The sequence below is a fragment of the Akebia trifoliata genome, chromosome 13 (genome assembly GCF_017979445.1).
Source record: "Akebia trifoliata isolate Shusen 1 chromosome 13, ASM1797944v1, whole genome shotgun sequence".
Lineage (NCBI taxonomy): Eukaryota > Viridiplantae > Streptophyta > Magnoliopsida > Ranunculales > Lardizabalaceae > Akebia > Akebia trifoliata.
The window spans coordinates 1,131,813-1,158,053 of NC_141387.1; the positions used below are offsets into that span (position 1 = coordinate 1,131,813).

General features: G+C 34.5%; 2 protein-coding genes across 3 annotated transcripts; one reads left to right on the plus strand and one right to left on the minus strand.

Annotated features, from left to right (window-relative positions):
• The first annotated feature begins 2,791 nt into the window (after positions 1–2,791).
• On the plus strand, positions 2,792–15,460 carry EDM2 (ENHANCED DOWNY MILDEW 2). 2 transcript variants are annotated; one of them, XM_086420349.1, is made up of 20 exons: positions 2,792–2,869; positions 2,900–2,937; positions 3,785–4,264; positions 4,610–4,706; positions 5,872–5,922; positions 6,026–6,189; positions 7,251–7,347; positions 7,477–7,575; positions 8,058–8,305; positions 8,388–8,480; positions 8,571–9,101; positions 9,269–9,416; positions 9,511–9,612; positions 11,758–11,850; positions 12,668–12,709; positions 13,175–13,285; positions 13,383–13,454; positions 13,582–13,700; positions 13,793–13,856; positions 13,959–15,460. In XM_086420349.1, exons 3-20 carry the CDS (start codon positions 4,047–4,049, stop codon positions 15,309–15,311), a joined length of 3,702 nt encoding a protein of 1,233 aa, XP_086276475.1. In that variant the 5' UTR covers positions 2,792–2,869; positions 2,900–2,937; positions 3,785–4,046; the 3' UTR covers positions 15,312–15,460. The 2 variants fall into 2 exon arrangements, with proteins under 2 accessions (XP_086276475.1, XP_086276474.1); XM_086420348.1 differs by having other exon boundaries at positions 2,906–2,937.
• Positions 15,461–16,479: 1,019 nt separating this feature from the next.
• Positions 16,480–21,708, minus strand: LOC147387146 (Ypt/Rab-GAP domain of gyp1p superfamily protein). Its single transcript, XM_086421296.1, has 7 exons — positions 20,535–21,708; positions 18,057–18,173; positions 17,781–17,959; positions 17,556–17,649; positions 17,305–17,382; positions 17,071–17,172; positions 16,480–16,921 (listed from the first exon to the last, which is right to left on the minus strand). The coding sequence occupies exons 1-7, from the start codon at positions 21,024–21,026 to the stop codon at positions 16,766–16,768; spliced, it is 1,218 nt and encodes a 405-aa protein (XP_086277422.1). The 5' UTR covers positions 21,027–21,708; the 3' UTR covers positions 16,480–16,765.
• Positions 21,709–26,241: the final 4,533 nt, after the last annotated feature.

Genomic DNA, 26,241 nt, shown 5'->3' on the forward strand with positions numbered 1-26,241 from the left:
TATTATTATTTCCAAATACACTGTCTTATTCTTGATGTTTGAAAGTTGGAGGAGTTAGAATCTGAAGTTTGAAGAAGAGGGATTTTAAGGTCATTTTCTATTAATATTCCAAAGTAGAACAAGGTCAAGGGATATGTCAACAGTTTTAAAATACAAAGGGAATCTCAAATTTTCACTGAAACTTAGGGGTATGTTTAAATCACTCTATAAAAACAAACAGATTCTATGTTTTCTTTTCTTTTTTCTTTTTTATTTTTAAAGAGCTTAAACTTTTGTGATTCTAGACAACAGCCTACCAAATCCTCTTTTTAAAGTTTTGCTTTGTTCTTCCTAGTGCACCAAGAATCCCCTTTTTAAAAGAAAATTCAAATAATTTTCCATGGAAGTGCATAATTTTTAAGTTATTTTTTTTCAATTTTTTTAAAATGATGATCTCCCCGTCAAGTCCGACTTTGAAGCTGCTGCCCACTTCAAAATTTGAAGGAACCCTCCTCGTTACAATAAATGTGGCGTTTTGAATTTATTCCACGCCCATACATTTCCCCCAAAACTTGAAAGACCTCCTTGGAAATGTCATGTGTAATCCAAAAGAGAGGGTTCCTTCAAAATTTTGAAGCGGGCTGTCCACTTCAAAGTTTTTTCCCCGCATCAAGGGATTGGCTTACTTGTTGAGTTGATTTTTATGATTAAGTTTGAAGTGCATCGACTTTATGGAAAAAAAAAATTTCTTAAATTCATTCTTCTTTCTTAATTTAGATATTAATTTTAAGAGTCATGCTAGAGTAACATTGAAATGGATAATCGATTCTCACATTGCTGATGTGGAGGTGCACACATAGTCATAAAAATGCTTTTCACATGTATCTCGATGAAAGCATTTATGATTTCGTACATACATCCATGTCAGCAGTGTGAGAATCAATATCCATTTTAATGTTTCTTTGGCATTTTCCTAATTTTTATTCTTTCAATGTCTGATGAAAAATTAGAATCCCTATAGACATTTTTGGAAAGAGTACATCCTTATCTTCGAGGATATACAATGGATAATTCTTGGTTAAGACGATCCCAATCTAGATCATCGTTGTTTATTTCAAGTGATATTATTGATTGGTCATTAATTCATGGGACCGACTTGTTGCACACCACTAGTTGTAAGTTGCATTCTAACATTATAAAATGTTTTTTATTTTTTAAACTTCGATTTTTTTCTACTAATTGCACTTCATTATGCTATTTTATGAATTCAGGGCTTATTCATCTTCTAATGGTGTCTTTTGTGTTCATGCTCTATTTTTCTTGTAATTGATTTTGCTCGTATTCTCTTTGAGACCAATTGAAGGTATTAGTTTTCCAATCTCTATGTAGACTTTGTTTAGAAATTGATAAAAATCTATGCTTGGATCTTATCTTTTGGGATTCTATGATCATTGATCAACCCAAAGTGTCGACATGAATTCCAGCGAGTTTCTTAAGCCACGCAATGATTTTAAAATCGTCAAAATCAGTCCTTCCTTGATTGATCATTCTGGATACATAGTGATTACAAATGATTTATGATGTTTTAACACAGATTAAACTATACAAAAATGATTGAACCAGCAATAATTTATGTGGGCATGGTTGAGTTAGAAGAAGAAGAAAAGGAATGCAATATTTTTTTGGGTTCGACTCGTTGTACACCACACATTACCAATTGCACTCCAGTTAAGTGTTGTGGAAAGATGAATAAACTTTAAACCCTAAAAGGTTAGGTATTAGAGTGCAATTAGTAGATTAAAAAAGCGGTTATAAGAAAAGAAAAAAAAAAGATTTTTTTTAAGGTTGGTGTGCAACTAGTTGGTCCCTATTTTTTCCATTATTTTTGGAGTGTAATAATCCAAATGGTGTGCAAAGAAGAATTTTTAAGTGATAGAATGCAATTTATAATGGGTGGTGTGCAACTAGTCAATCCCTTAATTCATTGATGGGGCTATTTTCCATCATAGATAGTTTTACTATTTTGAGAGTTGGATATTGGACATTTCAAGGATAACTAAGGATTTCATTGCATTTATCATTTGTTGAGATCTATGAAAGGAAAGGAATTCTTGACTATTTGAAGAAAAAGAAAATAGGATTCAAAAAACTATTATTAACATATTTGATTTTACGTTCTCTCGTAAGATATTAAATAATTGCAAAAGTGTCTTTTTTAAAGATTTTATTTTCCAAATGAGATATTATTTGTACTTATTCCTTCAGAGAGAAAAAAAAAATCTTCGAGTGGCTGACCTTGATTGTGGGTAGTTTCGTCAATGAATTGTCGAAATTTGAATATAGGATTCGACTTTAGATATATATATTTATTTTATTTTGATTGAAAAATTCTAAACTTCAAATTTTGATATTTTCCCATCATTAATGAACTTTTATTTTCTTTGTCCAAAACTTGAAAATCAAATATAGAAAAATCCTAATTCAATCGATACTATTGAATTTCTGATAAGTTTATCGAATTTGAATTTGAATAATAATTTTTAATATTGGTGGAATTTAATTTATTTTTTTTAATATTTTATTTAGTTTTCATATGTAATTGTTTCATTCATTTTGTTATAGTAAAATTATTTTTAAAAAAATTTATTGATTTTTTTAATTATATATTTTAAAGTTTTCGTTGAAATATAAATCGGTTAGGTCTATTAGAGATTGGGTCGGACCGGCCAATTAGGCAAAATACCGGTTCGACCATGGGTTCAGTACTCCAGTTTTTAAAACTAAACTATATGCTTTTTTTATCTTGCGCATGGTGTGGGGTGGTGTAGGATACTGTAAGCTCCATTTCCTCTCCCGCTATAATCCTACAAAGCTATGACGCCTCTGTTAATCTCTCTCTCTCTCTCGCTCTCTCTCTCGCTCTCTCTCTCTCTCTCTCCTTCACACAGAGATGAACAGGTGCGCAATCTTTCATCCATTAAGGATTTAGTTTCTACTTTCGACACTCGACACCCAATTTTTATTTTTCTTGTTTTTTTAGAGGTTCGATTCGCATTTACCCATTTCAAATAGGGTTTCTAGTTTTAGGGATTTGCTAATTTTGTTCAAACTGTAGTTTGTTTTAGATATCTAAGTCTGAATTAGGGTTTGGTGTAGTTTTTGGATTACAGGCTTATTTATTAGTGCGAAATGATTATGGAGACACAAAGTATAATCATTTGTATTCTAGGGTTAATTTTTACTGTTTGCTTGTGTGTTATAATCCATTATATTTTATTGGTTCTGAAGTTAATTTGTTCAGATTTTAGTTTATTTTAGAGTTCTAAATCTGAGTTAGGGGTTGATGGAGTTTTTGGATTACAGTTTTAATTTATTATCAGTTGTAGTTTATTTTAGATTTCTATATCTGAAATGATTTTTTTTACTTATTGGTGGAGTTCCATTTTATTTTATTTTTTGGGACTAATCTGAAGGAAGTTGGGAATTTTTAGTGGGATCCTTTCATTTAAAAAAAAAAAAAAAGGTGTTTGTGGTGGGAGAGGTTTTGAGAATTGATTGAATTTTGAATTTTGACTAGGCCATTTGATTTTTAAGAAGCTCTTTAGAAGGAAGACAGACATCTGTAACATTTCTTTATTTTATATTTTATTTAATTTCTTTCCAGATAGGCCATTAGTCGTCATCTTTGTGAATAGGTTGTTTATATGGTATGTAATCTGCATTATTGAAATTAGTTCGGCGTATACTTTGATAATTTGATTAACTTCCTTACTTGTTATTGTTTCCCTCTTTCAATATTTTTTAGGTTGTGAAATTAGGGAAGAAGGTATAAAAAGCATCAAACCCATCTTTTCTCAATCCAAGTTTGGTTTACTTATGGCATCTTCAGACGACGAGGGTGTGGCTGTGGCACAGTGTGTCACGAACTACAACTTTGTAGACGAAAAGGACGAATTCATTTCATTTGCAGTTTTGCCTATTCAATGGCATGAGGGTGAGGCTTAGATTCTGCGAAAAAGCAGGTATTCTTGCATGGGCATGCCGATAGTGGGCTTCATAAGATCTATATGCAAGTTGTAGCGTGGAAGTTTGAACTTTCTGATGAACAGCCTGAGATTTCAGTGCTTTCCAAGGACAAGAATTGGATAGAGCTTCAGAAGCCGAGGAAGGTCTTCGAGGATACAATTAGAACAATCTTGATAACATTGCACTACCTTCACTTTTTGAAACAGAATCCCGAAACGCTCGAAAAATCTCTGTGGGAACACTTACGGAAAGTTTTCAGGTTTGTTTATTAATATTATTATTATTTTTTTGGATTTTCCCCCAAATTTTGTAATATTTCATTTGGTGTGTTTCCCAATAAACCCAAATAAGGTAGACTTCGGGGAAAGATTTAAATTCGGTGTCTTGATTTTTTGGATGTGAAACTCTCTTTATCTCCTTTTCCATATTATCTTCTTCCATTCCGTCACCACCATGGCCACTGCTTCCACCTTCACGCTGAACCGAAAATAATTCTTATGCCAGAGAAAGTATACCAAATTCATTTTCTCCGTGAACCGAATGCTACCTTATGTTATTTCATAATTGTTGGATTAAATCTTAACGACTTTTGTATAATGTGCAGCTCATTTGAGGTTAGACCTTCTGAAAAGGATTTATTGGATCACCTACCTTTGATTAATGCTGCTGTTGATCACGATGAAACATTATCAAAATCCAAGGTTGTGTTACTTCTTTGTACTACTATAATATAATGTTTCAACTTGGAACTTGTTTTATTCATTTTTCATGTTGTAAATCAGTGGGAAAATCCAAAATAATATAATTAGATGTATCTTTTCACATTTTATTTTCAATTATTAGTTGGATTATATCCAAGCAGTTATGTATCAGAAGAAGAAGGAAGAAGAGAAGAGAAAATAAAGAAGAAAAGTGATGAGATTACGGTTGATCGGCCCTTCTCTCTATCTCATATTTTTATGTATATTAATTACAAATAGCCTCCTCAATACCTTAATAAAATAAGTCAACCTCCACTGCATGAATAAATTATTACTTATTCCTATACTCCCCCTCAAGTGGGCCATAGATATTAATCATGCCCAACTTTCTTAGAACATTATCTAGTAGGTTCTTGGTAATTCATTTAGTCAAGATATTTGCTAGCTGCTTATCTGACTCCACATATGGTAAGCATATGACTTGGGATTCCACATTTTCACTAACGAAGTGCCTATCTATCTCATTGTGCTTAATCCTGTCATGTTTAATAGGATGAAGAGCTACATTAATAGTAGGTTTGTTTTCACAATACAATCTCATGGACTCCTCTACTATAACACCAAGTTCACCCATTAAGATACACAGATATTCGTGGCACCACAAGCCATTGCTTGATACTTTGCTTTTGTTCTTTATAAAGCAACAATAATTTATTTCTTGCTCCTCCACGTAACAAGGTTGCACCCAACAAACCTGCAGTAATCAGTTGTAGATCTACAATCATCCTTAGTCCAGCCAGCCTAATTGCATCAGTAAAGGCTTCTATCTTAAGATGATATTGATTTGCAAGCAGAATTTCCTTTCTAGGAATTACCTTCAGGTACCTTTAGGGAAATAAATATACCCTTTTTTGACCGAGCAACCTCAATACCCATGAAGTAGTTGAGATCTCCCAAGTCCTTAATCTCAAATTTTTATGTTAGAAACTTCGTCAAGCTCTTGTTTTCTTGTTTTGATGAAGGGTCAATAACTTAGTGTATATGCATTTTATCTAAAATATAGCTTTAGATAGTTATATACTTATAAAAAAAAGCTTTAGATAGCGCATACTCTATTTTTTCTTCAAATACATACTTCGATGTCCTGATAGTTTTCTTGAAACAGTTTCTTCGCACATTTCTTGGGAATCCCAAGAAGAAGAGTGCATTTGATGAGGTTAGTGCTGCCGTTCTATTCTCCTGCTTGTATGTTTTCCTCAATTCGCTGTCTTTGTTTCTTCTTTTCTTCATCAACTCTATTAAAGAGGTTGGTCTAGCAGGATGTTCACAATGGATCAGATGCTAGGAAAAGTAAATTCATAGTTGATGATGATGAAGAGTTGGAGGATGACATGGGGGATGCAGACGGAGACGAGTCTGATGAAGAGTCAGATCTGTTTGATTCTGTTTGTGCCTTTTGTGATAATGGTGGTGACCTTCTATGGTATGCTGCATGCTTTTAGTATTTGTTCTTTCTTTTGTTATTTTTCACTCTCTTCCATTCTTCATGGTTCGTCTGTGTGCTGCATTTTTTTGTGCTGATTTGTAGTGGGCCATCATCCTCGGTCTAGGAAGGGCTTTGACACTATATTCTAGGAAGGGATTTGTAGTGTTAAGATTCCTATGATTCTTCTCATTTTTTTTAAAAACAAATTATTGTAGTTAAAGGAGACATATGGAGGAAGACTATCACACCCAAGCCAAACCCTAACATGAAATAAACTTATCATAGAAAAGGCAGTTATACAACTTTTGTTCATTTTTATCTTAATTGTTACTATCTTGTGTTTGTGATTGATATTGGTGGTTAGGGTGTTGACCCTAGGGGTTGGTTTGAACATTGGGTGCAAGTAACTCATTTCTGGTGCACCCAACTGCAGTGCTTTAATAATTTGGCCTATTTGTTTATCAACCCAAATCCTTCAGATTATTTCTATGTCCATCGTATTACACTCCATCGGCCTCTTTTCTTGATGCTTGTAGTGGTTCACCAACTGACATCTCCTGAACTTATTAAGAATGCTGTGCAGTTTAAATATCTGACCATACTTAGTTTACAAAATTTTAGCTATGAAATTTTGTTTTGGTGTTGTTGTGTGTGTCGCGTATCTCAATCTGAAATAGATTTTTAGATGTTTAGAAATGACTGAATTTTGGTATTTTAATAAAATAAGAAAAACGTGATCTCCTTAATTTTGTGTTACCAGCTGTCCATGGGTGACAAGTAATATATTCCTTATTGATAACCCAAGTAAATTTTTTTCTTGGAAATTTTCAATGCTTTTGGCTTTTGAGTTTGGCATGTGCTGGCTTTAAAGTTGTATACAAATACTACCATGTACCTCTTTTGTTATTACTACCCAACAATCAATCTTTGGTATTCTTGACGTTGAAGATATTAAAATCTGAAAAGTTTATTAGCTGGGAGATTTGCATTACTAACATTAATATGTTCATCTTTTCTGTCTGTGTATGACGCGTACATTTTTTGTTGCTTTAATTCAGTTGTGAGGGGAGGTGCTTGAGGTCTTTTCACGCAACTGTAGAGGCTGGTGTTGACTCAGATTGTAAATCCCTTGGCCTTTCCAAGGCTCGTGTAAAGGTATGGTCCGCCATGCACCTTTTTTTGGATATCCACCTTTCCATTTCTGACCCCAATATTTGGGATAAGGTGTAGAAGATGATGATAAATATCATGTTTCAAATTATGGCATTGTTTGACTTTGTGCAGGAGATTCAGAATTATTTGTGTTTGAATTGTCAACACAAACAGCACCAATGCTTTGCTTGTGGAAAGTTGGGTTCTTCTGATAAATCTTCTGGTGCCGAGGTATGTATATATATATTATCAGAAATATGATGCAAGTTTTGAACTTTATTTATCGAATTCTAGGGCCAGGCTTTGGTTCTTAAGGTATCTAATCCTTTAGGAAGCTCAAGCATCTTGGTGAATTTGCACGGTCCTTTTATTATAACCCTCTCTCTCTCTCTCTCTCTCTCTTTCCTTCTTTTTTTTTGGGGGGGGGGGTGGTTTGACAGGTACAACCTTTTATAGTATTCCTCCTACATCTTCAATGTGTTATATTACCATTTTGAGACTTCTTTGATTGAAGTCGACTATCACTAAGTCATCATTTGGAAAATGATGCACTTCTGGTGCATTTCCATTATCATTTCTGCACTGGCAAATAAACTCGTCCTTTTATTATTCCCACTGTGGTCTCTTCCATCTTTACATATTGCTCGGGATCTATCTATCAAACTTTATATGTATTTGAATCCCTGTATGATATTTTGCAAATTGTATTTCAGGTCTTCCCATGTGTTTCTGCAACTTGTGGTTATTTTTATCATCCAGAGTGTGTTTCAAAGCTACTCCATCCGGGAAATGAACCTGATGCAGAAGAGTTGCAGAAAAAAATTGCTGCTGGAGAATCATTTACTTGTCCTGTCCATGAATGCGTCGTCTGTAAACAAAGAGAAGATCCGGGGATTGAAAAATTGCAGTTTGCAGTTTGCAGACGTTGTCCCAAGGCATATCACAGGAAATGCTTGCCTAGGTACTTACCGGGTGTTTATTTCATGGAAAAACTAGAGAAGTTTTAGTGTCTTGGTTTCTAACACTTGGGTTACTTTGATCAGGAAGATTGCTTTTCAAGATTCAGAGGATGAAGAGACGATGGCAAGAGCTTGGGAGGATCTGCTGCCAAATAATCGTGTCTTAATATATTGCTTGTATGTTTTCATTTTCTTCTTTTTAATGCTTTTATTGCTAATTTGGTTTGCAAACTTTCTTCATGATGTATCATCAATCACTTTGACCAGGAAGCATAAGATCGATGAAAAACTAAAGACACCAATAAGAAACCACATTATTTTTCCACATTTTGAAGAAAAGAAGAAATCATTTCCTTTGGGTCTGCAATCAAGCAAAGGAAAGGTTTTGGGAAAGAAGAGAGCTTTGGATTCTGAAGACTTCCCAAGTGCAAGAGCTCTTGTAAAGGCACCTAAACATGCCGATAGAGTGCTCTATGACGTTAAAGACATTGGTTCTACCAAGAAAAAAGAGAAGCATTTGTCAGGACAAGGATTTGATTCTTCAGAGAAACCCAGAATAGCAGATGCCTCCAGAATGTCTTTGAAGGAGGGCATCAAGTCTGTTTCGATGAAAGTGGACAGATCCTCCCCAGCAGATGAAAGAAGGGTATCCTTGGGAGTGGAAAAGTTGAATTTAGTATTGAATAAGTCTAATCAGCAGGAAATACGTGGCAGTAAACTTGAAAAGACCATCAAAACTTCTCCTCTCATGAAGAAACAAAGTAGTTCATCCTTAGTGGATGCCGAAACAAGAAAGAGGTAACAAACTTGCCTGACTTGTCCATATGTTTACAGTTACAGTGCTCATGTTTTTATGGGATTTATATGATCTTTCCTTTGGTAGGTAAGTATGGTTAGATTTAGATCTTAAGTTCATACAATTTGACTTTGCTGGTTATATTCAAATATTAATTCTTGCAATGCAGAATTGTGGCTTTAATGGAAAAAAAGGCATCTTCAATAACCTTGGAAGAGGTCATAAAACATCACAAGGTGCCATCTACACATACTTACTCCTCAAAAAATATAGTGGACAAGACCATTACACATGGGAAAGTGGAAGGTTTTGTTGAGGTATATCTTATCAATTGCAATTATGAAATCTAACTTCTGCAGATCAGGACATTTTCTCTTGTAGTTTTACTTTTAAATTTATGTATGCATGCAGGCTGTTCGAATAGCTTTACAGAAGTTAGAAGGAGGTGGCAGTGTTGCAGATGCTAAAGCTGTTTGTGGTCCTGAAATAGTCAGACAGATACTCAAGTGGAAGGTAACTGACTATTTTCAAGCCGTTCCTCTTTTAACTCAAATTGCCCGAGGGCTAAGGTCTATAAGTATCTCCCTTATTATTTGTACAGTTGTACTTTTCTGTAAACAGCTTGATTTTTCTTTGATAGATGCATGTTATTGTCTCTAGCAATGTCTAAAATCATACTAAAACTTTAAAGTGCATTTGTCAATTTTGTTGATATTAATCATAATGCAGTATGGAAGTAGATGTTTAATGGTTGTGAGTTATTCAATTTCATACTATTGAGTGCTACTTGGTGGTATGTAGTTGAATCTGCTATACCGCCACTTGCATGTTTCCGTTTTTTTTTTTTTTGCTTCATAACAAGTGAAACCGATTGTCTTCTTGGTATGATTTGTATTTCTTTTGGATTTCTTCGATGTTTTAGCCTTATATCATGGTTTAGTTTGAAGAACATGGGAAAATATGGCATTTTGTTTCCTCTCCAGCATATTCTATTATTGGCAGTGTGACAGAGACTCTTCCTTTAGGAAATAGAATGCCAAAGTAGGGCTTAGATGCATAATGCAGTTGGATTGACACATTGCAAAGCAACTTTGAGGTCGTGGGTTCAAGTCCAGCTTACCCATAAAAAAAAAAAAGCCAAAGTCACACACGTATCCTAGAAAAACTCTTATAGCCATTCAAATGATCTTGACGATGAGGACACTATAACTTATATGGTTACTAGTGCATTTTGTGAATGTAATGGAAACTCACTCATTGGTAATTGTTTTTTCTCTCTTCACTAGTGGACTTTTATCCCTACCCACTTAAAGACCTTATAATCTCACTCAAGTTTTTGACGATATAGGTAACATTCATTAGTTCCTCTTGTTTATGTTATGAAGTGAGGAGTTACATGGAAAGATATTATCTTTGATGTTAAGGATGATGGACAGTGGCTAAGATTTATGAAAGTGTGCACAGATGTGCTTTCACTGAAAGGATTCACCCTACTGCATGCTAGTAAGTTTGACGGATGTTGAGTAGTTGGTAATTTTTCTTTTAATAAGCGGAGGTTTTTTTATTTAAAAAGATAAAAGGAGGCTGAGATGCCCAACCCAGAGTACAAGACAGAAAGGAGAAGTACCACTATGTATTATGGACAACATTTTGTGTTCGAGAAATTTTGAACCAGCGAACTTAGTGCCCTCCCGCTTAAAAGCTAGAATAGAAGTCTAGAACCACTCAATGGATCTACATCTTGAAACTCTCCAACCATTTCCTTCCAAAAACGTTCTGCTCTACCGTCATTCAAACCCAGGGCATTTAAGCATTTTTGTATTTGACCCTGTAAGATATGACTTTTCAGCCATATCTTGCTCGGCACAAACAAATAGTACCTGGAATAAAACCACAGGGTGCAATCTTGTGTACTAATGCTTCCAAAATGTTAATTGCATGCACAAAATTACCCATGCAATCAATTTCATCTACATCTAAACAAGTGTAATGAAATCAATTTTTCATCTTTGGTTTTAGCAATATTTGTACTTTCAAATGGTAAAAGATCCCATCACCATGGTTCAATGCTCTGTGCCATATCGGAATGTGTTTTGGCGGAACATTCCGGTTTCACCCGAGACATAACCAAAACATTCGCCCTTAAACATTGAATGTTTCGGTCAAGACTGTTCTAGTATTTCTCTTGACCAAAACATTGCATATTACGATATTTTAAACCCTGGAAGGGACAAATGATTTACCTAAGATGATTGGGTTTAATTAGTTCCTAATATATTACGGGCCATATGTCATTTAGAGGGGTTGTAAATAAAACCTTTCTTCATTGTCCAGCTCTTTTGAGTTAATCATTTCCTTATATATGATATGGAAATTAGTTATGAAAGACGGAATTTGATATTTAGTTTGTTAGTTTTTATAAATGTAACATGTATATGTTTTTTCAAAACAAAAGTTGTGGTTCTGGGCAGGGTGGAATGGAGGAACAAGATTCATCCAACTCCAAATCCTTGGGATAGGGCTTTGATGAATTACTTGGTTTTTAATGCTTTATTATGTCTCAAACTCTGGAAAGAAACATATAATTATAACTGTTAAATAAAATGAATATAGAGCATCATTTATTAATTGTGCTGATTGTTGTTTGCCCTGTTATAGAACAAGCTGAAAGTCTATCTTGCACCTTTTCTCCATGGCATGCGCTATACATCTTTCGGACGCCATTTTACAAAAGTGGACAAGCTTAAGGAGGTACGTGAGTCATCTTTATATTCAATAATATTGAAATATTGAAGTGTTTGCTAAGTGAAAAAAAAATATTATCTATCTTTTTTTATTATGTTATCAATTCAATCTAGTAGTAATTTGTTTCCAGGTAAAATCCAATCCATTGCCAACCCTATTTACAACTGTGTTATGAAACTTGTCTTTTGATTTGATTGGTATGTGTCTGTCCCATAGTATTCCCGGAGCACACCTCTATCCTTATGTACTAGAAATCTAGAAAGAAAGAAAAAAAAAAAAAAATTCAATTTCCTTCTTTAAAGTCTTTTGACTATCATAAGCCCCCTCTTCCAAGTTCTAAAATCCCAAAAGCAAAGTCATTGATTATAGAGGAATTTTGAATTCAATTCTGCAATGAAAAACCATTTCAATGTTGTTTTTGCTTCTTTCTGAATCAGTTTTAGATTTGTAGCAACAATAGGTTAGTGGAGAAAAATTGAAGGAAACTAAAATTTTGATTGAAGGTTATATGAGAAGAATATGATGTTTTGTTCTTCAATTGAAAGTTTCCTAAATTTTACTGGGGAATTCTTCTTTTACGAGTGTTATTGTTTTAAGTTTGTGTTGGTGGCCAACTTTGGCTTTTTGCCTAGGAGAAAACCAAAAAGTGAAGAGTCAGAATCTCCTACTTCTAACCACTGAGAGCAATCATCCTGTCTATTTTCCTATTTTTATTTTTTCTGTTGCTGTTATTGTTATTTTATTGCAATTTGTTCCAAACTTTATCAATGTGGTGCGAGTTTCTAAAAATACAAGTGCTAATAGTAAAATTTCTGATGCACAGATTGTTGATAAGCTCCATTGTTACGTACAAAATGGTGACATGGTAAGAACTCATGCTTGTTCTTCCTTCTTTTGAGCTTCTTTGAATAAGTTAGAAATTTTGTTATTTTAGCTCTATATGCATTTTAATTGTTATTCTTTGATTTCTTGAGGTGGAAGGCACTTTCACCTACATACGAACATAGTAGAATAAATCTAGAATCATCAGATATGGGAGAGCATACAGTGCAAATCTAGATCTGAAGAATGGGAATTATTTATTTTTGTTTTTTTTTATATTAGCTAGCAAGTTAATGTTAGTAATTAGTAGGTGAAGGCTTGTTTTGAACCCAAATTGCGGTATCATTACGCTCAGTATTCAGCCAATTTAGCTAGCTAGCACTTTTATTTTGAGATGTAGTTTGGCCATTGTTGAAGGGATTTATGTTGGGGTGAGGGTTTATTGAAGTTTCTTCATTCTGAAAATTTCTTCACTTTAATGAAAGAGACTGATTGTTCCTTTCAACAGATAGTTGATTTCTGCTGTGGCGCTAACGATTTCAGCTGCCTAATGAAAGAAAAGCTTGATGAAACTGGGAAAAAGTGCTCTTTCAAAAACTTTGATGTTATTCAACCTAAGGTATACATCACTTTCTAACTTCAGTGTATTGTATAATTTTTATTTATTTTCCAACTGGGCTCTAGTATTCTGGATACTTGTGAATTCCTCAATGCAGAATGACTTTAATTTTGAGAAGAGAGACTGGATGACTGTCGAGCCGAATGAATTGCCTACTGGGTCAAAATTGGTAAGAAAGTAGAAGATTTACTTTTATGTCCCTTATTTTTTATTAGCTATATCGTACCCTAATTAAGATTTTTGGATATCATGCTCAAGGATGGCTTCACTATTGTTTTGTTCTTGCTTCTTGATAGATCATGGGGCTTAATCCTCCTTTTGGGGTTAAAGCAGCTCTTGCAAACAAGTTCATTGACAAGGCTCTTGAGTTCAAGCCAAAGCTTCTCATCCTTATTGTTCCTCAAGAAACAGAAAGGTAGTGCATTGCAGTCCCTCTCTCTCTCTCTCTCTCTCTCACACACACACACACACACACACGTGCATAAGTTCTAATTTGCTTTTTGCCAGGCTGGATAGAAAAAAGGCTGCATATGATCTGGTGTGGGAGGACAATCGTAAGCTTTCAGGCAAGGTATCATTAGGGGCGAAGCAATTTTCTTTTATTTGAGTTAAATTGATGTTATTACTGCCAAGATGGCTTTGGTACTGATTAACATATGCAACTTATTTGCAGTCTTTTTACTTACCTGGATCTGTCGATGTGAACGACAAGCAAATGGAGCAATGGAACTTGAAACCGCCACTCCTTTATCTTTGGAGTCGCCCCGATTGGTCTGCTAGGCACAAAGTCATAGCTCAAAATCAGGGCCACATCATATCCGAAGTGCAAAGAGAGCCACATGTGGAAGAAAATCACCATGAACCACAGTTATCAGATCATCCAATGGACATATCTCCTGATCACAATTGCTATGATGAGATGTCAAAGTTAAATGAGCTTGGTGATATCTCCCGCCAAATAAATGATTTGCCTGATCGAAACAATGAAGCAAAACTTGAAGAAGCTATGGCAACTCTCCCCAAAGACCGAAATGAAAGATCCTCGCCCAAGAATGATACTAGAGTTGACCAAAGCAGGCATGAATACAATGGCAATAGAGGGCAAAACAACCAAAGTCATAGGAGAAAACGATCTAGTGAGAATCAGGTGAGACCAGATAAAGGAAAGGAATCAAGGGGCAAGGTTGAGATACCTCCAGAGGGCAGAAACGACTGTGACAGGCTTCAAGGCACCAATATACGCACGGGAACACCTCGTAGCAGTAGTTCCCCATTTAACCGGACAAATCCAAGGTCAGTGGAAGGGCGTCCATCTGAAGCCTTTGAGGCCCCCTTTGAAGAAGGTATGCCGCACTTCCAACCTGGTGTTTCGAGTTCAGGTTTGGAGTACGGAACGGGATATAGAGGGAGCAGAACCAGTGTTCCCAACGATGATCTGCTTGACATAACAAAGAGGTACGGTTTGAATGATGGAGGCCCATTTACAAGTGGAACCCATCGATGGTCAACCGGCACAAATCTTGGTCAGGAGTATGGGAGCCGACATTTGGAGGAACAATTACCAGGGTACATGAAAGACAGTGTGAACAGTTTTGGTCGGACTCCTTATCCAACTGAGTTGGATGAGAGGTACAGAAGGGACACTGATGTGCGGCAACTGCTTCGGCTTTATGGTCGGCAAGAAATCGATTCTCTATCTCAAAGAACTAGCTATCTCGCTAATCAAGATACTGGATTTGCTAATGTGGGTAACCGGTCTACTACTTACGGGCTTCCGTGTTCACCAGCTGAGCCATCCTATGGTGGGATGAACTCATCTGCAATGCAGCGGTATGCTCCACGTCTCGATGAGTTGAACAATTCAAGGAGGACTAGTTTTGGACCTGAAACACCATTGATAGGCAGAAGTGGCATGTTTGATAGTCCTGGATTGCCGCACATTCCTGGTGGACCACGATCAGGCTTTGCTCCTGGCCCACCACACTCGTTCTCTCACCATAACTCATCTGGCTGGCTTAATGATTAAGTCACTTGTATGTTAACATATGAGTGTTTTTGCATATACAATAGCATGCCATTAAGGCTTCATTAATTTGGAAAACACTGTCAATTGTTCCCCATTTTGATCAAATTTGTTGAAGCTGATTGGTATTCGATTTAGTTTTACTGTAGAAAGATGCTTCCTTAAGTAAAATACAGATCTAATATTGTGTTGAATGTCTAAAAATGATTATGTAGATCCTTAACAGTTTATAGATGATGATGATACAGACTTTTTTGTTTTCATTCGACCAGTAATATTTGGGATATGATGATCATGGAGTTTGAGAGGTGAGCATATTCTGTAGGGGCCTTCTTTCATGAAGAATACACAAAAGAACACTTCGTCTGGGTGCATAGTCACAAAGCCGGAGTATGGGTTTAAATTGGCAAGGGAAAACTTCAGAAAAAACATTGACAATGAAAATAAAAGATATCTAATGAAAATTCATAAAATCAAGTTTTTATCATAAAATCCCACATAAAAAAAAAAAAAAAAATAGGGTTTAATTTTTTTTCTCGTGAAAAAAAAAATGAAAAAAGGAATAAACACAATGTTTTTTGTTACAAATGAAAAAGTCGTATATTTTAATTGTCAGTTATGCAAGACGCGTTTTTTTTTTTTCGCAAAGAAACTGTTTTCTGTTTCTATACTCGTGGCTCGAGTTGTCTTAGAACCGATAGTTTGTTATCTAATTTATCTCATAATCAAGGTTTAAAATCTCTTACTGACTGGATGTTTTGGTGAATATACTAAAACATCATAGGTAATACCCCCATTGCTCAAGCTGGTGACATACCCGGCAAGAGTATAAACATGAAATGACTTATAAATAAGCCTTCCACTTAAAACCTTTTGTTGAAAATCCTCAATTTTTTTTTTCTCAATAAAATCCATTTTCATCTTTGACAGGAAATGTTTTTTGCTCTCATTTTCAATCGGCACATTCCATGTCCTTCAACCTTGAAATCTCATGTGGCAGAAACTCTCCTTCATACGGGTTCCCCTCTCTGAGACTTAAATGCAAATATAAGAACAGTAGCATTGATTGATTGATTGAATGAATCTAACTTGCAAAAGATCAGATTGGTGTATTCTTAGCCCAAATCTTCAGCATTGTGACTCATCGTTGCCCATATAGCAAAGAATCAAATGTCACGATAATAGAACAAGTTGATATAAACGGATTCAACCATTATGTATATAACTTACAACGAAAATTACAATGCACATAGATCTTCCAAAGCCATGATTGGAACGCAATGTAATTATATCGATTGTCATAATTCAAAACTTATATCTATATCTATAAGAGCCTAAAACGATGGATTCTTTCTTCACTTCTCGAAGTCATCACCTCGTCTTTCCACTCAAACGTCTCTCAAGCGGGGCGTTAGATAATAGTTGCAAAGGTTCAAAAAAAGAAAAAACACAGCATATCAATCTCTTGCAGAATCTGGCTCTTTTTCTTCCAATTTTATCGAATTTAGCCGTCTAAACCTCTGATCAAGCTCTGCCATTACGGCTGGTTCCTGCTTTTTTCTTTGCTTTGTTATAGTGTTAGTTGTCATAGAGCCAATCTTGTCAAAAGCCACCTGCGATAAAACGATTAAGAAGATATATTTAGATATTAATTCATGATTCGGAAAAAAATTTGAATTGGGTAAGCTAGTCAATCTTGCATCAAGGTGTTCTTGATGCACCGAGATAAAGAAGGAACAAGGGTTTCACGATATTGGCTTACTGTCAACAATTCATCGGGATCAAAGAGATGATGGGTTGTTCTCTGCAAGACACTGAGCACGTCACCAATCTGATTGGCCAATAACAACTCCTCTTCTTTCATCTGCAATCATTGGTAATGATTAAGTCTATCTCAATATACAATAAAAGTTTCACTTTTAATTTTCATTGAAAAATAAATAAAAAATACTAAGAATCGAGCACAACAAATGCATCAATGAGTAAAGACTATTACCTTGAAGATAGCCAAGGCTACATGAAACAAAACCTTTGCCCCTTCGTTGAAAAGAACATCCCACACCCGCATAGTTGTCTGAAAGGAGAGTCGGACAGAAATAAACAATTAAACATGGAAAAAGGAAAACAATGTCACCAATTCGCAGCTTCTTTATTTGAAAATTGACAATTCATAGCTTATAAGAGTTCAATGTGTCGAAGAGAGTAAGAAATAAGAGAAAAAAATAGGAGCAGAATTGTTCTTCTAACCTCTGATGGCAAACTCTTCGAGAAGAGGCATAAGAACCACTCCGTGGCTACGAGAGATACATCAAACTCCATAGCCTCCAAATGGGCAGAGATCCTGCATTTTATTCTCGGATTAAAAGAAAATACTATGGACCATGTAAAGGAAAGAAATGGAATATTCAATTAACCCATAATAAAAGTGGAAAACAGAAAAATAAAAAAGAGCACGAGACGTTAGAGGTGTACCTCGGGCACTTCTTAGCAAGCAAATCTTTGAACACCCTTTGTTCGACATGGCATCCGGACAAGTTATCAGTGTAGCAATCATTAACCAAGACATTTTCCAAGAGAACAGCAAGCATCCAAAATGCATCTTCCTCCGTTTTCATCACTAGCAACAACAGTGCCGCCACATAATTTAAGCCCTACACCATTATAGAGCAAAATTATGCCACAATCACAATGATACAAAATTTAAATATCTTAGGAGGTGAATATTGGAATACAAAGATATGAACCAACCTGACAATACCCAACATCGGAATCCCGAAAAGAATACCCAACAAGGACACGTCGGAGAGCTGCGTGACCTTCTGGAGTGTCCAACCATGGGTGACCAGGGAAAGTGCGCTGTAAATCCTGCATATATATTCAGAGAAGAATCAAAGCAAGTGGAAGGGAGTTAAAGATATGCAACCATAATTTGTCTGTGAACCTCCATATTGGCAACTTTATTAGACATCAAATGAAATATTTTGTTGGAATAATGAATGATAAATTAAAGTTTGGATTTGTCTCAAAATCTGGGTTCATACCAACAGTCACATTGGTAGTTACAAAACCTATCTAATAATGGTCATGTGTAGAGAAAATTGTTAAGAGTTGCAATACCTTTTCCAAGAATTACGTACCTCTTCAAAGAGGTGAATTAAATGTACATTTTCCAAAAGTTATGTACCTCTTCAAAGAGGTGTATTAAGTGGTAATAGTTGCAAAACCTTTTCAAAGAGTTATGTACCTTTCCAACAGCCATATCCCTCCATGAATAGGAGTTTAATTGTCTTGTTTCTTCTATTTATAGTCCATCCTTCATTGTATTTTTTACAGAATTTTTCTTGATCATTCTTCATATTCATACTAGTTTCATAGAGAGAGAGTGTGCAAATCATAGTTGTTTCATTGTTCTTGTGGTTTGAAGTGCTATTATCACAAGAAGGAGATTATTATATCCTAAGAGATAGTCTCTAAAGACTGTGAGAACCAGTGCAGGGCGAATATTGTCTTGAGGACATAAAATCAAACTCCAATCTCAGTGTCATTCGTTTTTTTTTTCTATTTTTTCGTATACATCACTGTAAGTGTTTTTGAATTTTATTTTAATTCAGTTTCCATTTGGTATTGTTTACTTGCTTCTTCAAAAAGAGAAAGTATACTGTCTTGTTCAGTAAGAGTAACACATTTCACAGTAGAAACTTCTATATAATTCTTTTTAAGCCATCCCTGTCCGATTCATAGGGACAATCAAGTTGCATGGTTGTTTTCACCCACTACCCAGGCTAGAATAAACTAATGGTGAATGGAAAAAGTCTTGCATTTGTGGAAGCCCAACATGCACCATATTCTCTGTCTTATCTTTTTTTAATAAATATAAATATTGGGATCATTAGCTTGGATACCATTTCTCCATTCAACTCTATCTGCAACTATATCATCTGTCAAGGAATGTGTAACTCCAGATTACAACCATTATTATTATATACAAACAAATGTTATTATAGCATATATATCCCATAATTAGTCCTAAATGAATTATTGCTTGTATGGGAAATAATATTTAGAACTATTTAATAAATATTTGCCAAAATATATGGATACTAGTTCCTCAACTATTGAAGTCATGTTCATACAAATATTCGACCCTTGTAACTTAGGTTAGGGGACATATGTACCTTCTTAAAAATTTACCTTTCTAATGAAAGTTAAGAACATGGATAGAGATAGTGAAGGTAGATATGAATACTTCTAATAATAGAAGACCTAGCGTTGGACAAAGTGGAACGGAGGAACAAGATTCATTTACCCAACCCCAAATCTTTGGGATTTGGGATCGGCTTTACTGCTAAATTTCCAAGCTAAGGTCATGCAAATATTCAAGGCAATACAACAAGAACAGGTGACAGAAATGAAAACCAATAAACCTTCAAAACATCCATGCAAGGCACTCTAGATATGTCCGGTTGATTCTCACAATCGTGCCTTGGAGGGGCACGCACGCTCTTCCTATTTTCATGGAAGGATATCTCAGCTATCCAAGTTCCATTAAGATATTTTCTTTGGACAAATCTAAAGCTATTTAAAGCAGGATCCATAAAATCCATCTTAATCATGGTTTTAAAACTCATCTGAGACTGAGACGTATTGCCCGAGTTAACTCGGTATCGCAGCTGAATGAGACCAATTCACAAAGTCACTTTTTTGACTGAGATTTAGGACTCACATTCAATTTTTTGATTTGTCTCACAAGACGTCTCAAACATATCAGAAAACTCATCCGAGACGACTCGATATCAGGCCTGGACGAGACGAGACGCGAAACCAAGTTTTAAAACCATGATCTTAATCAATCCATGTCCATGTTCATCATTTTCTTTTAAATCCAACCACCATACAAATTGTTTGTGAAAAAACAGTTTGACCATTTCATTCCAATGAGTACGATTACACCAAATTCCTTTTCATTAATAGTGAATTTCCAACATTCCCTATAAGACTATATCTTTCAATTATAAGTTTCATGGTCCTCGATGTTGCTTCATCAAGTTCGCAATCCATACAAGATGATAATGCAAGTATGTACCATCAAATGTCTCAAAAGGAAACCAAACAAATTTCCGAAAGATCAAACAGCGTAATAAATCAACATTCACAAGATCAATCAATGAGAACCCAATTCTCCAATTTTCATAAAGATCTCAATAAAACAAAAATCCAACAACTTACATGATCAATCTGCCTTGTTGCAGGCGTGACCTTCCCATCAACCGCCTTGATCAAATCGTTGTAATAGCTCTCGGGCACCGTAGACCGCTTCTTCGCCGCACCCGAAACCGAAAACCAAACCTTAGGCCTTAAAACAGGTGGGATTCCCTTCCTGATCAGCTTCTTCAAAGTAATTGTATTGGCCAGAGCTGATAATTTTAAAGAAGCAACAGCAATTCCTTCAGAAATCGATGAAATCTGAGGCTGCAAATACCAATTTGCGCCTTTGCTCGCTTCCAATGCCCACCAAACACGCCCTTGTTGCCTCACCTTCTCTCTGACTTCATTCAATATGTTTACATCATCCACATTGCCTTGGACTGTAAACCCATAAAGGTCTTGGAATTTAACAACGATGTTTGCCCTTCTAGTTTGAATGCTAGTCTTCCAATATGGAACTTGAGATTGGAAATCATGGGAGATATCTCGTCTCGCTTCGGTTCCAAACATCATCGATCGAGGTGAAGAAAGCTATAAAGGGGGGAGAATTCTGAAGGGTTCTTCAAATGGAAGAAGGTGTTGGGATTGCTAACATGGAAAACTGGAAGAAACCCACATTGTTGAATCCATCAAAGGTCCTATTTGAAGGTTCAAACCTTGAAATTAAGGAGATTAAAGAAAGAAAAAAAAAAGGTGGTTTTTTGAAATGGGCGTCTCAAAAAATGTGGATTTATGTGCAAAACAACTCCAAAAAGAAAAAAAATCAGTTTTTTTTTTTTTAAGATAAACAAATCCTGATGCTCCTAATTTATACAGATAACAACCCCTTTTTCTGTGATTCGAAGCTGAAACTTGTTTCTTGAGATGGGTTTGGTCACAAAAACAACAATAATTTAAGATAAAATTGCATTTTTGGAACCTTGAAAGATTGAGAGATGGGTGGAGAAGATATCTCCAAAGAAAGAAAAAAAAAAAAATTTATTTTTTATGTTTTTTTGTTGCAATTTTAGCTTGTAATGGAGAGAGACCTAAAAAAACGGAGATCTACGGTGTAATAATTTCCATGGAGAAGGAGAAAAAGAAGAGTACGAAAATTGGAGACTAACTGAGATTTTCCATTTTTGCGTCACAGAGAGAAGAAGAGAAACGTTAATGGTGTCGATGATGATGAATGAGTGGACATGATGAAGGGAGCGGAGTAGGTTAATCTTGGACAAATGATGTTGCAAAGTAGAAATCTAGGATACAATTACCAAATAGTCCTTAACCTCTGTAGACAATTAACCAAATACCCTTTTTCACCATTGAGGCCAAAAATGACTCTGATAATTTAATTGACTCAAATGTCCTTTTCACCATTGAGGGTTTAAAATAAAAGGTATGATTATTGCCGACATAATAATAATTTTTTTACACAATGTTAATATGAATAAAAAAGGAACTGTTCGATTCATTCTTAATACATTGGTATTCGAATTTGTAAGGGTCATTCTTTTTTTTCTTCTTCTTATATGACATGGGGTGTCCGAACTTACATCTAACTAGGGGGATAAAAAGATCCAGGGCTAGAGTCAAGGCATATGAGTTCCTCTCCTGGGTAAGTGTAATGCCCGTACATCACACACACTGGATAAGTAAAGGTTTACCCTCGCGGGTGGCCTTGATGAAATATTACTCATACTGGGTATTGAACTTACAACCTATAGACTCTCATTGTTTATTGGATCCGAAGTTGTCATTGAGCCACCCCCTTGAGGTTTGTGATGGTCATTCTAACTGTATAAGAAGTTATTGATTAATAATAAAATAAGTGAATTATTTTATTATGTAAGAACAATGCTGAAGTGACCTCAGGTTGAAATCTCATATTGCACTTTTTGAAGTGAAAGTGTATGAAAAAATCATAGATGCTTTTCATCGAGATACGAGTGAAAAAACATTTATGATTCCTATTCACTTTCACACTAAGAAGTGCGATACAAAGTTTCAGCCTAAGGTCACTCCAGCACGACTCATTATGTAATTATTTAGCATCTGAAATATACAATTCAAATGGAAGACTCGATAAAGAGAAGGAATAGGAAATCCATGAAATAAAAAAATCAAATATCCAAGTTTTTGTTGTGCATGGACATTGGATGACAAGAAATGTAAGAGAGTCAAAAATCAAATTTTCCCTCTTCATTAATAAATTGGTTTTTTTTTTTCTATAGAGGATAAGTTAGTAATTTTCTTAAGGTCATGAGAAAATCAAATTCTCAGCCAACGATGAAATGGATTTAAGAACATGGACTTTTATTGAAATAAAGTAGGCGTTTGGATAGGACTCCTTGTCTACTTCTGACTCTTGCGGGGAGTTAGAAGTCGTTTGAATGCGTTTGGATGAACAACTCTTTCGAAGAGTTACTCCGCGCAAGAGCAAGAAATTACTCTTTGTAAAGAAGTCAAGAAAATCTATTTCTCAAAACTCATCTTGCGGGGAGTCAAAATCTAATGGTTTGTTTTACCAAAATACCCTTAACTTTATTAATTTTCTATGAAAATATTCCTAATTCATTTGCCCTTAAATCAAACGAAAGAAACCTTTATTAATATTAATTTTTTTTATAAAAATTTTGAGTATAATGGATTTAAACACATTATATTAATATTTAATATTTAAAATATTATATTATATTATATTAATATTTATAATTAAACACATTATATTAATATTTAATATTATATTATATTATATTAATATTTATAGTTAAAATGTCAAAAAAATATAGTTTGAAGGCATATTATGACACTAAAAAACAGTCTGTCAATTTTTTTTTTATAATATTATGTCATATTATGTCAAAAATAATTTGTCAATTTTAAAATTTTTTTTTTAGTATAATGGATTTAAACACATTATATTAATATTTAATATTTAAAATATTATATTATATTATATTAATATTTATAGTTAAAATGTCAAAAACAATATAGTTTGAAGGCATATTATGACACTAAAAGACAGTCTGTCAATTTTTTTTAATATTATGTCAAAAACAGTCTGTCAAATTTTTTTAAAATTTTGAGTATAATGGATTTAAACATATTATATTAATATTTATTATATTATATTATATTAATATTTATAGATAAAATGTCAAAAACAATATAGTTTGAAGGCATATTATGATACTAAAAGACAAAAAACAGTAACTGGTATAATATAAGGGTATTCTGGTCTTTTTTCTAGAAATCATGAGAAGTCAGTATGATTCCCAAACAGATTTCTAGCACAAAAGTACTTCTGCCAGTACTTCATAGAGTTGATTGCCAAATGCCCTTTCTGCACAGAATTACTTTTCCAGCTCCTCCACAGAGTATTTCAGCTCCTGTTCTTTGAAACAGTAATTCTGCTCCTGGTATCCAAACAGGCCCAAAGTTTATAGGTCACTTGTTGACATTCTATCTTGACAATAGGGCACGTGTTCCATCCTTGGACTGACTTATTCTAAATGATTCAAGGGTATTTTAGTCAAATAATTATGATGGTACGCGTATAAAAGTTGTTATATGAGTAAGGGTACCATAGTAATTAAGTGAACTAATAAGGGTATTTTACCGTAAGCGAATTATTGTCATCTTCTGGACAACGGTACGGAGACCAAGCCAAAAAGAGTGGGCGAGCAAAGAAGCGACACGTGTGAATTAATACGTGCGAATAGAGGATATGTCACGAGATCATTGTTGTATCGAACGGCTATAATTGAAGATAGTCCTTTTATTACAAAGATGTCTGTATCGAAGGGACCCAATGCAGGCTTTACATGTATGTTTCTCTTCAAGCCGACTCGACTGAATATTCGAGAAAATTTAATCACTTGAACACCTTGGCCGGTTGACACGTGTTACTACAAGACATGTGGACCGGCTTTAAGCTAAGATATTTATGATATAAGCCGGCCCGGCCCGGCCCGGCCCAATTTGTTCTCTTGAGATGATCATAGACAACAACTAAACGACTATGAACAAGGATTTGTTGTTAATAAACATCCATCGTTCTTTGTAGGGATTTTCGCGCCACATCATCAAGACAGTTACATCTAATCGTTTAAATTTAGGAGTTCATTGACCGTCAATTTTCAAACACTTGATTAGAAAAAAAGAAGAAGAAGTAATTTTTTATTTTTATTTTTATTTATTTATTTATTTTTTTCTGAATTTGATTTAATCTAAAACATGAGTAGAAGAGGCTTGTGGGGTTATTTCTATTAAATGTGATGTATCATGGATTGTAGAACAAAAGCTACATCATTTCTGGGATACAGAGGATCTGTTTTCAGGCCTAAGATATTGAAGTAAGTTTTAACTATAAAGAGATGAACATAAGACGACTGTACGTCATGACCTTCATTCTTGAAAATTTTATGAATTATTTATTATTTTTTTTCAATAAAAGTATTATTCTCCAAATTATTGGCCTATTCTGAATAATTCATGAATTTTAAGTTTGAAAAGATTAAAATGCAATTTTTATAATTTTTTTATAAAATTCGGTGGGGAAAAAAAAAACTTTTATAGCATATTGTATGTTGCAAAGTGTAAATTTGTAAGTTTAACATGTAACGCAATTTTGGACGAATCCACATTTTTACATAATAAATAATGTCATGACCCTCTACATTTATTTGAGATTACATCTTAATTTTTCAAATTAATAATTTGTTCATTGACTTTGATCTTTTTTTTAAAAATCAATAGAACAATAACCTCTATGTCCTCATTATCACCACCATCATTATTACCATCACCATTAACATCACTATCACTATCATATGATTTTTGAATTTTTGAAATGAAACAAATAATACACGCATAAAGAATATGTCGTTTATTTTTTATTTATCGAATTTTTGACTGAATTTTATATCAGATTTTTACAATCAGAAATCGAATAGAACTCGAATTTTTCACGAATTAATTTTTTGCCGTATTTCAAATTCCTTAGAGATTCCAATCATTTTCCATATTCATGATATGGTGGCTTTAGATCTAAGATAGTCAAACTATTGACCATCCTTTCCTTGTAAGGAACCTACTACGCAGGTAATTTCACGTGCGAATGCTTTTCATGTGAAGTATTTCTAACTTCTAAGTGGGCCCTAGTGGGACAAAGCTATGATAGAAGTGTTTGGAATCATGATAAAGACCCACCTTGATAAGAGTAGGAGTAGATGAAACGCAACCGTCTGATCTAAACATGTATTTTCTAAAATAGATCAGATGGTAGAAAACATCAGATCATGTAGATAGTTTGATGTTAGAAGATCCGTTACTTAAGGAGGCCAAGTAATTAGTTTCTGCGGGCCACGTTCCTCGACATGGCTATCTTTCAAATTTTCTTTTTTTTTCAAACAAAACAACGACATAAGCGTTTGAGTGGTGGTAGGTGTTTATTTTATTTTTAAAATATATAATGATCTAAAAAACAACCATTTTTACACAGCTCTTGACCCATTCTGATTCGTGGTTTTAAAGATGTGTTGCCCGACTGGACTTGGTAGTTGAATGAGACCAACTTATAAGTCACTTTTTTGATTGAGATTTAATACCTCACATTCAATTTTTTGATTTTTTGAACGAGACGTTTCAAATGTATCGGAAAATGTGTCTGAGACGACTTGATACCAGGCCTGGACAAGATGAGATGCGAAATCGAGTTTTAAAATCATATTCTGATGTGAAATGT

What these genes read in the sequence shown, in the direction of transcription:
- EDM2 (XM_086420349.1), top strand. Translation starts at nt 4,047, where the DNA reads ATGCAAGTTGTAGCGTGGAAGTTTGAACTTTCTGATGAACAGCCTGAG. An exon ending in ATAAATCTTCTGGTGCCGAG is followed by an intron (nt 7,576 to 8,057) that starts GTATGTATATAT and finishes ATTGTATTTCAG; the next exon opens with GTCTTCCCATGTGTTTCTGC. An exon ending in AAGTGGAAGGTTTTGTTGAG is followed by an intron (nt 9,417 to 9,510) that starts GTATATCTTATC and finishes GTATGCATGCAG; the next exon opens with GCTGTTCGAATAGCTTTACA.
- LOC147387146 (XM_086421296.1), bottom strand. Translation starts at nt 21,026, where the DNA reads ATGATGTTTGGAACCGAAGCGAGACGAGATATCTCCCATGATTTCCAA. An exon ending in CGAAGAGTTTGCCATCAGAG is followed by an intron (nt 17,383 to 17,555) that starts GTTAGAAGAACA and finishes CTCTCCTTTCAG; the next exon opens with ACAACTATGCGGGTGTGGGA. An exon ending in ATCCCGATGAATTGTTGACA is followed by an intron (nt 16,922 to 17,070) that starts GTAAGCCAATAT and finishes GTTTTATCGCAG; the next exon opens with GTGGCTTTTGACAAGATTGG.